Source organism: Rhinoderma darwinii, chromosome 3 (assembly GCF_050947455.1).
Source record: "Rhinoderma darwinii isolate aRhiDar2 chromosome 3, aRhiDar2.hap1, whole genome shotgun sequence".
NCBI classification, from domain to species: domain Eukaryota; kingdom Metazoa; phylum Chordata; class Amphibia; order Anura; family Rhinodermatidae; genus Rhinoderma; species Rhinoderma darwinii.
The window spans coordinates 396,388,941-396,405,104 of record NC_134689.1 but is presented as its reverse complement, the minus strand read 5'-3'; the positions used below and the strand labels follow the sequence as shown (position 1 = coordinate 396,405,104).

At 41.6% G+C, this 16,164-nt stretch overlaps 1 protein-coding gene across 3 annotated transcripts in view; it reads right to left on the bottom strand.

Moving 5' to 3' along the window:
- The window catches only part of DNM2 (dynamin 2), a 104,803-nt gene that overhangs the window by 63,665 nt on the left and 24,974 nt on the right, over positions 1-16,164 (bottom strand). For all 3 annotated transcript variants that reach the window (XM_075859000.1, XM_075858998.1, XM_075858999.1), the window contains exons 4-5: positions 7,561-7,764; positions 7,304-7,402 (exon numbers count right to left, since the gene is read on the bottom strand). In XM_075859000.1, the coding sequence (XP_075715115.1) occupies positions 7,304-7,402; positions 7,561-7,764 (303 nt within the window). The remainder of the gene's footprint in view (positions 1-7,303; positions 7,403-7,560; positions 7,765-16,164) is intronic.

The window sequence follows — 16,164 nt, the reverse complement described above, 5'->3', positions numbered from 1 at the left end:
CCGTATAAGGGCTCGTTTTTTGCGGGACGAGTTGTATTTTGTAATTGTACCATTTTTGGATGCATATAATATATTGATTAACTTTTATTAACTTTATTTTAGGAGAGAATTGAAAATAAGCAGCTATTCCAGCATTAATTTTCACGTTATAAATTTACGCCGTTTACTATGCAGCGTAAATAACATGTTAACTTTATTCTACGGGTCGGCATGATTACGGGGATACCAAATATGTAAAGGTTTTATAGGTTTTCCTACGTTTGCACAATAAAAACCCTTTTAGAAAAAAATTACTTGTTTTTGCATCGCCGCATTCCAAGAGACGTAACGTTTTTATTTTTCCGTCGATGTGGCCGTACGTGGGCTTGATTTTTGCGGGACAATGTGTAGTTTTTATTAGTACTATTTTGGGGTACATAGGACTTATAGATTAACTTTTATTTTATTTTTTATGGGGGGAATGGGAGAAAAGAGAGAATTTTGACGTTTTTTGCGTTTTCTTTGGACGCCGTTCATCCGGCGGTTTAATTAATGTGTTCATTTTATTGGTCAAGTTGTTACGATCGCGGGGATACCATATATGTGTGTGTAATTTGTTTTGACAGTTTTACTAAATAAAACCACTTTTTGGGCCAAAAAAGTAGTTTTATTTGACTTTGACTGTAATTATTTTTTTATTTTTTTCACAAACTAACTGTTTTACATTTTTTTTTTTAGTCCCACCAGGGGACTTCACTATGCAATGTGCCGATCGCATATATAATGCTTTGGTATACTTAGTATACCAAAGCATTATTGCCTGTCAGTCTAAAACTGACAGGCAACCTATTAGGTCATGCCTCCGGCATCGTCTAACAGGCAGATGCTGAAGGCAGACCTGGGGGTCTTTGTTAGACCCCCGGCTGTCATGGAAACCCGACAGCGACCCGCGATTTGTTTGCGGGGGCGCCGATCGGGTGACAGAGGGAGCTCCCTCCCTCTGTCAAACACATTAGATGCCGCTGTCACTATTGACAGCGGCATTTAATGGGTTAAACTGCCGGAATCGGCGCGCGCTTCGATTCCGGCAGTTGCAGCAGGAGCCAGGCTGTGTATAACAGCCGTGCTCCTGCCGCTGATCACGTGGGTACACTGGCAGTACCCGCGCGATCACAGGACGGATATATCCATCCTCCTGCGCGAACTAGAAGCTGCAGAGGACGGATATATCCGTCCTTCGGCGTTAAGGAGTTAAAGTCATCAGAATCTGACATATACGCAGGAAATCTCCAAATTCTGGTTCTCACATTGGATGGGGATAAGGATAATGACATTGTAATTGGAGCATGGGCATGGTCCGATATGGTGATTGGATGTATACGTGATGAGTAATGTGCCTCAAACAGGGGGGGGGGATATCAGAAAGTGGTCAATACGGGAGAATGTTTTATGGGTTACAGAGCGACACGTGTATTCTCTCGCCCCAGAATCCATCAACCTCCAGGGATCGCACACATTGAGGGAGTCAATGAGAAGAGTGAGGGAGGCGGTCGCTACCTGGGACTGGGGTGTAGAAGGGGACCTGTCTAATGTGGGGCATTGTACAAGATTGAAGTCGCCTCCAATTATTAAGCGACAGTCGGGAAAGCTCGTTATGATTTGGAGAACGTCTGGGAAAAAGCTTTGTTGGTCGTGATTAGGGGCATAAATGTTCACCAGTAAACATGCTATCCCGGCTATCAACACCTGTAGTATTAGGTATCTGCCCTGAGGGTCCGCTATTGAGTTCTCTACCGTGTATTGACTGTCGCTTCTGAAAAAGTGTCGCAACCCTCCGCGAAGAGGAAGAATGTGAGGCAGAAAGGCAATCTGCTAGCCACGGGGCCTTCAATTTGCTCTGCGTGCCTGATCTCCAATGAGTCTCCTGAAGAAAAATAATGTCAGGGGAGAGTCTTTTGAGATGATTAAGCACTTTTTATCTCTTCAGGGGCGTGTTCAATCCCGCTACATTCCAGGAAAGGAATTTAATATGTGGGCGAGTGCAAAAAGTGTCAGGGTGTAGTGTGTTTGGGGTACTCATCCTGTGTCGAGGTGGTAGATTCGGATCAAAGGTAGTGAAAGCCAGATGCTGCACCCCACGGTCCCAGCGAGCCGTGAGTACAGCCCCTTCCCCCTGATGCCATTACAAAACGGGAGTCACGCCTCCCGCCACCTGAAAAAGGATAAAATACATGAGCGAGCATGAGTAACACAAAAAAAACATAGTAACAGAAATTGTAGCGGCATTTGCAAGTAACTGGTGTTCTGCTATGAACACAACTGCCGCAGGTTGTGCTTTAATTCGACTAAGCGAAATAACCACATGTCCATAAGTAGGAGGGCCAACTTTTCTTCTCGAATGGTAGTCACTATCCTTCATCCCGCCTTTCCAGATGGAGGTCTCTGCGGGCCAGGACCGGATCTTCAAACATCAGCGTACGGTTCCCCATTTGCACTTTCAGCTTGGCCGGGAAGAGGAGCTGAAATCGGGTGTTCTGTTCGTACAACAATCGGCAAACTGGAGCAAAGGCTTTTCTCTTCTGAGCGACCGTCGCCGAGTAATCTTGGAAAATCAGGATTTTGGAATTATTCAGGTGGAGGTCCCCCTGCTGCCTGTATGCTCTCAAGACTATTTATTTTATCACCCAATGAAGATACTTGGCAATTACTGGACGCGGCCTATTGTCTCCCACATTCCCCCTGGTTCTGGGTGGTCCCAGCCTATGAACTCTCTCAATCATGAAGGGGTCGCGTCCAAGGTCAATGTTGAGGGCTGTGGGTATATCTTTGGTGATGTAGTCCAGTAGCTGGTCGTTTGTCACGTTTTCAGGGATACCCACGAAGCGTAAGTTGCTGCGCCGATCCCTATTTTCTAGGTCATCCAGCTGGTCTCTCAGGGCTTGGGATGTAGCTTGACTTTGTCATAGGGCAACCTCCATTGTGGAGATAGTCTTCTGCTGTGGTAAACCGTGTTTCCATGTCAGCAATTTTTTGTGAGTTCGACGTGATTTGCGCCAGTGCAGAGTTTATGGGGGTATGCAAGATATCCAGCCGCTTGTCGAAGAGAGGCAGCAGAAGTTTGGAGACCTCCTGTGCCACTAAGGTCGCCTGAAGTGCGTCAGTTTCCGAGTCATGCGAAGGACTGTTTTGTGGGGTTAGTCTGGGTGGCGTGACATCGTCATCAGGAAGAAGTTCTGGGGAGAACTGATTTTGAGAACCAGAACCTCTATTGGAAGAGGATCTGGGAGTCGGCTTATCCCCCTTCATGTGGTTTTTGGATTTCTGCATTTTGGAGGACGGGGTTATCCCGGGCATCCGGGCAGAACAAGAGCGGGTAGGTTGATCTCTCAAAGCTTTCGTCAAATATTTGTCCATGTCACGTTCCCCTGACAGGGGGATAGCAAGAGAGATTATATAGGCAGCAGAGGCTAATAGGAGGAAAGTAGCCCACAGCACTTTACATCTTTACAGATCCATCAGCATGTGCAGGGGTTTGGAGGGGTCTGTAAAACGAAAGCATAGTGGGTTCAGCAAACAATGTCCCGCGTAAACGGTGAAGCAAACTAAGGCGAGTCAAAGGGAAGTCTCTGAAGCTTAATAAATCCCAGATTCGTTATACAATGTTGACATAAGCCCACGTATTCCACAGGATTAGGAGAGTCACTTTGAATAGTTCCTGGCTAAGGAAAGGCACAATTAGGCTGGTGAGTTTGTTGTTCAGGAAGTGTCTCTTAAAAGGAGAATGGCGGAGTTATGCGCCTTGTATTTCACAGAGGACCGTTTCGCTGATTCGGGGACAACGGCCGTCCCCCAGACAATACTACGGCAAAATTGCGGCCCAGCTTCACAGGGTCCAGGTCTGAGTAGGACCAATATATCCAGTAAGTGTTTCCTCTCACCTGGGGGTACACCGGCTTTTCTCCCCCGTCCTTGCGACGTGTCTGCAGTTCCCCAGCCAGTAATAACGGGCGTCAGGCCCAGTAATGCCACCAGCAAGATGGCGGCCGAGTGCTCTCAGGCGGGTGTCGCCCTGCACAAAATGGCGACCGGGGTCACAGACCGGCTATGTGGGAGACTGCACTCCTCACCTGGGGATTGTGTCACTGCTCCTCTCGATTCCTCCTCAGGCCGTAGCATTCCGTGTCGCTTCAGACAACAGCAGTCGTCGGGTCTGTTGGTGCCATCTGCAAGATGGCGGCCGGGGTGCGTCCTCTCGCGGGATTAGCCACACGCAAGATGGCGGCCGGGAGCTTCCCTCGCTAGGCCAGCAGTTCTCGGTGGGGTGCAGTAATGGGCAAACGGGGGATCACAGTGCGGTTCACCCTCCTCACTCAGGAGTTGAACCCTCCGCTCTCCTTACCGGCCTTCCGATGCGTGTGCAGCCCAGCGCCAGTCAGGCCGTGTCTTGCCACTCCCAAAATGGCCGCCGGGATGATCCAGCACCCCTTCAGCCGGAGCTCCAGGTAAGACTGGTGCCCACAGCGAGACCGCTCCAGATGTCGGGTCTCACTCTCTCCCCTGGCCGGGAGGGATCCCTCGTCCAGAGCTAGTCTACGGCCGGGTGTCAGCGTCCGATAGCGGGACGGCGTCAGGGACCCTCGCGCTCTCTTCAATCGGTGTTCCACCGCCCACGGCTCCGGGGTAAACAAAATAGGAGCCACTCTGGGGTACCTCCGAACCCCCCGTGTCAGGAGAATCGCCCGCAATGTCCCCCGAGTCAGGATGGCCAAGATTCAGCCTGGATGGAAAATCAGGCCACAGAGGAGCTCCTGCTAAAAGCGGCCATCCACGATGCCCCGCTCCCGGAAGTCAAACAACCATCTTATGCAAAGGCAAGAAAAGACAGCAAAGGGCGCCCATACAAGAACAATATGCGGACTCCTTACTCTCCAGTAGCTCATAGAACACGGCGCCCTTATGTCTCTCTAACAAATCACCAATAATTGTGAGTCACTGTCATTAGCCTTACATGGAATCCAATACAAAGCGTTTTTAAAGGTGACAGTGGGCACTCATACCTACTGGGCCCCTATGCAACTGCAGTTAGCACCAATGGTATGTCTGCCCCTCAACTTCTGTCCATCACCAGCTTTACTCCAGATGGATTCTCAGCCGAAAATAGACAATCTATAGAAAGATCGGTTTTACTCTTTAAGAACCCCCAACTCTCTGTGGCTTGTGGCCATGTTCTAAGAATCAAAGAACACGAATATAACAAGTATAAGAATATAATTACTATAATACTGCCCCCTATGTACAAGAATATAATTACTAGAATACTGCCTCCTATATACAAGAATATAACTACTATAATACTGCCCCTATATACAAGAATATAACTACTATAATACTGCCCTCTATATACAAGAATATAACTACTATAATACTGCCCCCTATATACAAGAATATAATTACTATAATACTGCCCCCTATATACAAGAATATAACTACTATAATACTGCCTCTCTATGAACAAGAATATAACTACTATAATACTGCCCCCTATATACAAGAATATAACTACTATAATACTGCCACCTATGTACAAGAATATAACTACTATAATACTGCCACCTATATACAAGAATATAACTACTATAATACTGCCCCCTATGTACAAGAATATAATTACTATAATACTGCCTCCTATATACAAGAATATAACTACTATAATACTGCCTCCTATATACAAGAATATTACTACTATAATACTGCCTCTATATACAAGAATATAACTACTATAATACTGCCCCCTATGTACAAGAATATAACTGCTATAATACTGCCCCAATATACAAGAATATAACTGCTATAATACTGCCCCTATATACAAGAATATAACTACTATAATGCTGCTACTATGTACAAGAATATAACGACTATAATAGCACCCCTATATACAATAGAACGACTATAATAGCAACGCCTATATACAAGAATGTAACCACTATAATACTGCTCCCTATATACAAGAATATAACTACTATAATACTGCTCCTATATACAAGAATATAACTACTATAATACTGCTCCCTATATATACAAGCATATAACTACTATAATACTGCCCCCTATATACAAGAATATAACTACTATAATACTGCCCCCTATATACAAGAATATAACGACTATAATACTGCCCCTATATACAAGAATATAAACTACTATAATACTGCTCCTATATACAACAATATAACTACTATAATACTGCCCTCTATATACAAGAATATAACTACTATAATACTGCCCCCTATAAACAAGAATATAACTACTATAATACTGCCCCCTATATACAAGAATATAACTACTACAATACTGCCCCCTATGTACAGGAATATAACGACTATAATACTGCCCCCTATATACAGGAATATAACTACTATAATACTGCCCCTATATACAAGAATATAACTACTACAATACTGCCCCCTATATACAAGAATATAACTACTATAATACTGCCCCTATATACAAGAGTATAACTACTATAATACTGCCCCCTATATAAAAGAACATAACTACTATAATACTGCCCCCTATATACAAGAATATAACTACTACAATACTGCCCCCTATGTACAGGAATATAGCTACTATAATACTGCCCCTATATACAAGAATATAACTACTATATTACTGCCCCTATGTACAAGAATATAACTACTATAATACTGCCCCTATATACAAGAATATAACTACTATAATACTGCTCCTATATACAAGAATATAAATACTATAATACTGCCCCTATGTACAAGAATATAACTACTATAATACTGCTCCTATATACAAGAATATAACTACTATAATACTGCCCCCTATATACAAGAATATAACTACTATAATACGGCTCCTATATACAAGAATATAACTACTATAATACGGCTCCTATATACAAGAATATAACTACTATAATACTGCCCCCTATATACAAGAATATAACTACTACAATACTGCCCCCTATATACAAGAATATAACTACTATAATACTGCCCCCTATATACAAGAATATAACTACTATAATACTGCCCCCTATATACAAGACTATAACTACTATAATACGGCTCCTATATACAAGAATATAACTACTATAATACGGCTCCTATATACAAGAATATAACTACTATAATACTGCCCCCTATATACAAGAATATAACTACTACAATACTGCCCCTATATACAAGAATATAACTACTATAATACTGCCCCCTATATACAAGAATATAACTACTACAATACTGCCCCCTATGTACAAGAATATAAGAGCCACAGTGCAGGGCTTTACCTCTCCTTAATGGCAGCAGTTTGTTCTCCAGGATGTCTCTGGCATCTGTGCCTTCGTCCATTAAATCCAACTTGGTGATAACACCAATAGTTCTTAAACCTTGAATACAGAGAAACATAAGAACGAAATAATAAAAATAGCGGTGGGATTTTATTGCCCGGTACTATAGATTTTTACTGCCAGTCTTACAGGGTGCGCACCATCATGGCCAATGAATAGTGAAAACACCACAGTAAGAATATTTGCCGTCTTCTTACCTTGTGGATCCACCTCTTTTGACATTTTCAATGCATCGGAGTTTGCCAGGTCACTATTGGCGGGGGTTACGGCCAGGATGAGGCAGCTCTCCCGAGTGATGAACTGCAGAATCATGTCCTTGATCTGGTATTCTATGTCTTGGGGTTGGTCACCAACAGGCACCTTGGTGATACCCGGAAGATCAATCAAGGTCAAGTTCAAAACTGCAAAGAAAAATATATAGATGGATGAGGAAAAATCATAGTGATCAAGCAATAAGTATCTAAACCTATAAACACGATTCGGTTATCTCCTCCATATATCACATCAGTACATTAGGTCTGTGAAGTGTACTTAGATTTTAGGCAGAGAAAATCTTCTCATAGACACCAGTGCAGCCTGTGGCTCAGTGTTCAGCAGGTTCGGTGTAGTTTCCCTTGCTGCACCGTGCAATTGTAGGATCCCCTCCTCCAATGGTCCCCCGGCTTCTGTCCAACATTGCCATTTGTTGGGACATAATGTTAAGAATATTTCAGAACTGAAGATTCTACCGTTATCCTTCAGAAGGTCACGTCATTTAAAAAGAGTAACTAAACATTCATTTTTTTTGTTCTGTGTCACGAGATCATAGATATCTAGTAATACCATCTCATTGATCCACATTTTGGCTTGTAGGGGGCTTCCTCCTCCATAGCGAGTCCTCATAAAATGACAATGCGTACACAAGTATTCAAGTCCGTGAAAAAAAAAAAAATAGGAATTGGATTGTGTTTATAAATTGCTACAAGCAGAATAATTCCTTTAACTGGTTGCCGACACAGGACGAGTATGCTGTTCCTGAGCGGCGAGCACTTCGCGCATGAGGACGAGCATACTCGTCCTGTGTGACAGCCGTCCCTGCGCGCGTCTGTGCGTGCGATCGAGAGCGGGGCAACGGCTGTAATACACAGCCACGGCCCCGCTCTGACAGCGGAGAGGAGAGAAACATCTTCTCTCCGCTGTTAACCCTTTGAACGCCGCGATGACAGCTGATCGCGGCGTTCAAGGAGAGGGGACTGCACATTGATCGCGTCACAGAAAATAACTGTGACGCGATCAAAGCCCACAACTCATATGGCCAGACAGCCCAGGGTCCATTGAAGGACCCCAGGGCTGTCTGAACATATTTCCTGTTAGGGCATACTGAGTTATGCCCTAATAACTGCCTGTGTACGATCAGTAACAGGCTAATGTACTGGCATATAGATCTATGCCGGTACATTGCAGTTACAAAATCAAAATGATAAATCCCTTTCTGGGATTAAAAAAAAAAATGAAATGAATGTAAAAAAAAAAAAATAATGGTAAATAAAAAGTAAATAAAATACACAGAAACACACATTTTTTATAATATATCAACTTTTTTAAATATAAGTCCCAAAACATGAAATAATATAGACATATTTGGTATCGCCACGACCGTAACAACCTGTACAACAAATCTATAACATTATTTATGATGATCGGTGTATGGTGTAAAAAAAATAAAATATTAAAACTGCTGCACAACTGCTTTTTTTTCTGCATTTTAATCTAATTAAAAATGTATAGAAATTAAACGATAATGTATTTGTACCAAAAAATGGTACCTACATAAAGTACAACTCGTCCCGCAAAAAACAAAGTCTCATACAACTACGTCGTACAAAAAATAAAAGCGTTATGAGCGTCGGGATGCAAAGAGGGAAATGTAAAATAAATTGCTCTGTCCTCAAGGCCAAAATTGGCCGTGTCCTTAAGGGGTTAAATCCAACTGCCAATAACTAGATAAATGAACAAAAAAAAAAAAAAAGTTTTATTATGCCACTATAGAGCAAAAGACTGACTACACTGATTGATTAAAATGAATAACATGAATAACATCACCTCCGTTTAGGTTAGAACTGACTGCGCACATTAAACCACATGTGTATATTGTATTGTGTTGCTCGTGGCTGCAGACCAGCGAACACCTGACATATGTGGAGAGCAACGGAGGCACATATTAGATTAAAAATTGGTAGTATCAGAGCCCCCCCCCCCCCCCCGACATGTTTCGCTGTGCTATACAGCGTCCTCAGGGGTTCAGGGGCTTAATGACATTGCGCCGAAAATACTGGGCTATTTTAAGCTGTCCGGGAAGAACAGCTGAGAAAATCATGCCAGCCAATTGTATGCCATCATTGTGGCCAGGCCCCCAAGACGGCCTGATCGACATCTCAGCAGGCCAATCGGTGGCCTAACACCGAAGACCAAATGAGAGAAGCATTACGCCTCCGTCCAATGTTACACAAAGGGGAGAGACATAGTTCCCACCCCCTCTGACGGACGCCAGAGGCAGCCAATCAGAAGGGACCAACGGCAGAGCCGCAACATGTGTCCGCCCCCCTTGCATTCCCCATGTCAGACTTCATCACTGATCGTATTTGCAATACGTTATACATTGTTTATATCTGGCAGCACCATATAGGATAGGCGGCCAGGTTTATACTGCACAATTATGACAGATTCATTGAGGCCCTTCGATGGGTCAGATACTTAAAGGGGAGGGACACAGTCACCCATCCCCTCTGACAGACATAGGAGGCATCACGGTGGGGACTTGTGTCCGCCCCCCGTGTGCAATTGCATTTACCGAAGACCAATAAGAGGAGCACTGTGCCTCCGTCCAATGCTACACAGAGGGGAGGGACATAGTTCCCTCCCCCTCTGACGGACGCCAGAGGCAGCCAATTAAGAGGGACTAACAGCGGAGCCGTTACATATATACGCCCCCCGTGCATTCCCCCGTCAGATTTAATCATAGATCGTATTTGCAATATATTATATGTTGTTTATATCTAGCAGCACTACATAAAAATAGGCGGTCAGATATTTAATGCACAAGTGTGCAAAGTTTATTGAAATTTTTGATAAGTCAAATACGTCGAGGGGAGGGGACACAGCCACCCATCCCCTCTGACAAACATGGGAGGCATCACGGTGGGGCTAGGACTAGTGTCCGCCCCCCCCCCCCGTGTGCAATTGCACCGTATCTCCTCATAGGTACATATGGGGCCGTTCTTGGGGACGTGACAGCAGATGGACACCATTGTCAACAGAAGGTGGCAAGAAGTTAATACTGTACATGAACACAAATATATATATCTGCATGGCGCGCAATTTCAATGTATAATAAAAAGCTTAGGGTAGTCAGAACTACTCGGTCATGCGGTCTCAAGAGAATAAAGGATTTATAATGGTCATCCACATGCATATTATCCGATTTTTTTGTGGTAAGTAGTAATATTTTTTAGAATCATGGAAAGTATATTCATTAAATAAAGGCTGCAAAGTTGAAGCCCTCATTGAGTCCAGCAGGACTCAAAGTGTTAAGGCGATAGATCCATCTGGCCTCTTCCTGCAATAATTTACGATCAAGGTTGCCCGAACGTGGGCCCATCCTGACCAAAGATATACCCCAAAATTTCAGTAGCCGAGTATCACCACCATGGAGAGAACGAACATGTCTCGATAGTGGTGTATCTTCCCATTGTGTTTATAACAACCCTATATCGTGAAAAGTTTAAAAAAAAACAAAAAAACATATTAAACAATCTCCTAAGCAGACAGGATATTCCATACTCACGTACAAAGCATCCAACCTTAAAGGGAATGTGTTGCCAGCAAAAAATGTATTTTTTTTTTTAGTTAAACAATTAGTGTATAGGTGATTAAACATTGTTCTCATTTTTTTTATTTTTTTCACGAGTCAGGAAATATTATAAATTAGATTCTAATTTATAACATTTCCCTGTGCTGGTCACTAGATGGAGCAATTCCCAAAATTGCAGCATTGCATGTGGTAAAGCAACCACATTGCTTTATGCTGCAAAATTGGAAAAAACTCACTCGCTCTAGTGAGCTCTGAGAATCCCCCCTCCTTTATCCTGGCTAGTGCCGGGAGAAACGAGGGGATTGAAAGGTCTAACCTCCTACACTGTGTGTCGCCATTTTTTGAGCTAACACACAGTGTAGTAGGTTTACATACAGTAGTAAACACACAGTAACACACGAACATACATAGAAATCACTTACCTGCTCCAGCCGCCACCGCTCCCTCCGGTCCGTCCGCTCCGTCTGCTGCCGCTGCTCCAAGTGCACAAGTCCGGAAGCTGCGACCGGAAGTAGTAATCTTACTGTCCGGCCGCGACTTCCGGTCCACAGGAAAATGGCGCCGGACGGCGCGCAGTTCAACTTGGACTGTGTGGGAGCGGCGCATGCGCCGTTCCCACACAGACGGCGTACACCATAGTGGATGGAACGGGCCCCGTTCGCATTCACTATGGGACTGTGGCTGCCGTATTCCATGTCTGTATGTGTCGTTAATCGACACATACAGAAATGGAAAAAAAAAATGGCAGCCCCCATAGGGTAGAAAAAGTGAAAAAATAAAAAAAAGTAAAAACACAAAACACACAAATAAATATAAAAGTTTTTAATAAAACACTAAAATCAAACGGATATAAAAAAAAAAATTTTTGGTGACACTGTTCCTTTAAAATCTATATTCAGACCTTGTAAAATCGAAAAATCCAGTCTAGTTCTTTTAGGATTGCCTTCATATTTTAAGGCGGACAGGGAGCGCCGATCATCGCTTAAGGCGCTGAGCTCCCAGCGGAGTGCTTCTGCACCTTCGTTTCAGCAACGGTGGGAGTCTCAGCACCCTGATGCCCATTCATCCAGACTTCTGATATATCAACTGCAATGTTATTTTCGCCCTGCAATAAAACGCCTTTTGATCTTTTGGGTCCTGCAAAGGGGTCACTAGAGTCCGTAGAGGTCATTTGGCCAAGTGTGACCCTTTACGTTGGTGCGCACTGTTCCCAAGAGGAGGCACTTTCTATAAATGTGTGGGCCTACAGCTTTAATATATTTTTGGAATAAATTATCATTCAGCTGTCCCCGGTCTTTGGCGTTTTTCTAATATGGCGGCGGCGCTAGTGAAATTTTGATCCCGCATGCGTGGGGTTGACGGGAAACAACGTGCACCGCGATGAGAGTAATACACCCGTTTTATAAATGGTGCCTCTCATCTAGTCTCAACAAGGAAGCCGGTGTAAAAATCCAAATGATGGGCAATATGTCCTTTTCCAATATGCGCCCATTTCCTCAGTTATACACTTTGAGCGCGTGCCACAGGTATACACGGCTTCCGGGAATACGCATCATCCTTTAGACGCCAATTGTATAAGGTGGACCATGGTTTGGTGGAAGTTTATACGATTGGCGGGTTATATTACTTATCCGTTATATTTATTGATCATTGTAATACACTAAATCATGGTTGAGAAACAAAACAGAATGGACAATGTAGGAAGGTGTTGGATCCAGCTCTAGCCATGCTGGCGCTCACTAAGCGGGGCCTTGAGGAGCGGAGCGCATGTCGTGCTGCAAACGTCTCAGAAGAAAACAATGTAAAGTGCGGATCCCACTGCTGCAGTACATGAAAGCTACAGAAATCCAAGTGTTCACACGACTGCACAGAGCGAGCTTTACTAATGGCGTTCCATCCATTTCTTGAGGAAAACTCCATTCACCCCACACCATCCATTAATAAGAGATTGCAAGAACGGGGTCAGAATCTTAGAGAAGACATCCAGAGGCTCAGACAAAAACAAAGGAACTGAAGATTTAGAACAAAAGTCCAGCCGCAGGATTCAGTCTCTTTACACTGGGACCTGCTCCTATCAGACATTTATGACGTTTCCTGTGCAGATTCCACAGATGTTTGAGATGAGAATACCCCTTTAATATTCGAACTAGGACAAAATGCAGTAATAGTGGTAAACTAATGACTAATTGCCCCTGCTGCTATGTATTTATTTACCCCTCAGATCCCCCTCCTCTTCAGCCGTTAGTGGATTTATGTATCAGTGTCCACTCTGTATATACACGTAGTAGACAATATTCTGTGCTCACTGGTAAGTGGCTCATGACAGCGCAGCTCAGGTAGTTTGTCATGGTGCGTTGCAATATTTCCTATGCTGACTGGAAAGGGACTCTTGACAGCACTGTTCTATTGTCATAGCCAGATGAGGCTTCTAGAAGAGCACTGTACTAAAACTACTATCATACTGACCCCTATGTACAAGAATATAACTACTATAATACTACTCCTATGTACAAGAATATACTGCCCCCTATATACAAGAATATAACGACTATAATACTGCTCCTATATACAAGAATATAACTACTATAATACTGCCCCTATATACAAGAATATAACTACTATAATACTGCCTCCTATGTACAAGAATATAACTAATATAATACTGCTCCTATATACAAGAATATAACTACTATAATACTGCCTCCTATATACAAGAATATAACTACTATAATACTGTCCCCTATATACAGGAATATAACTACTATAATACTGCTCCTATATACAAGAATATAACTACTATAATACTGCCCCCTATATACAAGAATATAACTACTAGAATACTGCCCCCTATATACAAGAATATAACTACTATAATACTGCCCCTATGTACAAGAATATAACTACTATAATACTGCCCCCTATGTACAAGAATATAACTACTATAATACTGCCTCCTATGTACAAGAATATAACCACTATAATATATTCTTGTATATAGGAGTAGTATTATAGTGGTTATATTCTTGTACATAGGAGGCAGTATTATAGTAGTTATATTCTTGTACATAGGGGGCAGTATTCTAGTAGTTATATTCTTGTACATAGGGGGCAGTATTCTAGTAGTTATATTGTACATAGGGGCAGTATTATAGTAGTTATATTCTTGTATATAGGGGTAGTATTATAGTAGTTATATTCTTGTATATAGGGGCAGTATTATAGTAGTTATATTCTTGTATATAGGAGTAGTAACTACTATAATACTGCCCCTATATACAAGAATATAACTACTATAATACTACCCCTATATACAAGAATATAACTACTATAATACTGCCCCTATGTACAATATAACTACTAGAATACTGCCCCCTATGTACAAGAATATAACTACTAGAATACTGCCCCCTATATACAAGAATATATCTACTATAATACTGCTCCTATATACAAGAATATAACTACTATAATACTGCCCCCTATATACAAGAATATAACTACTAGAATACTGCCCCCTATATACAAGAATATAACTACTATAATACTGCCCCTATGTACAAGAATATAACTACTATAATACTGCCCCCTATGTACAAGAATATAACTACTATAATACTGCCTCCTATGTACAAGAATATAACCACTATAATACTACTCCTATATACAAGAATATAACTACTATAATACTGCCCCTATATACAAGAATATAACTACTATAATACTACCCCTATATACAAGAATATAACTACTATAATACTGCCCCCTATGTACAAGAATATAACTACTATAATACTGCCCCCTATGTACAAGAATATAACTACTATAATACTGCCCCCTATGTACAAGAATATAACTACTATAATACTGCCCCTATATACAAGAATATAACTACTATAATACTGCTCCCTATATACAAGAATATAACTACTGTAATACTACTCCTATATACAAGAATATAACTACTATAATACTGCTCCTATATACAAGAATATAACTACTATAATACTGCCCACTATGTACAAGATTATAACTACTATAATACTGCCCCCTCTGTACAAGAATATAACTACTATAATACTGCCCCCTATGTACAAGAATATAACTACTATAATACTGCCCCCTATATACAAGAATATAACGACTATAATATCCTGCCCCATGTACAAGAATATAACTACTAGAATACCACCCCTATGTACAAGAATATAACTACTATAATACCACCCCTATATACAAGAATATAACTACTAGAATACTACCCCTTTATACAAGAACTACTATAATACTGCTTCTATATACAAGAATATAACTACTATAATACTGCTCCTATGTACAAGAATATAATACTGCCCCTATGTACAAGAATATAACTACTATAATACTGCTCCCTATATACAAGAATATAACTACTATAATACTGCCCCTATATACAAGAATATAACTACTATAATACTGCTCCCTATATACAGGAATATAACTACTATAATACTGCTCCTACATACAAGAATATAACTACTATAATACCTCTACTATGTACAAGAATATAACTACTATAATACTGCCCCCTATATACAAGAATATAACTACTCTAATCCTGCCCCATGTACAAGAATATAACTACTAGAATACCACCCCTATGTAGAAGAATATAACTACTATAATACCACCCCTATGTACAAGAATATAACTACTATAATACCACCCCTATATACAAGAATATAACTACTATAATACTGCCTCCTATATACAAGAATATAACTACTATAATACTGCCCCCTATATACAAGAATATAACTACTCTAATACTACCCCTTTATACAAGAATATAACTACTATAATACTGCTTCTATATACAAGAATATAACTACTATAATACTGCCCCTATGTACAAGAATATAACTACTAGAATACTGCCCCTATATACACAAGAATATAACTACTATATTACTGC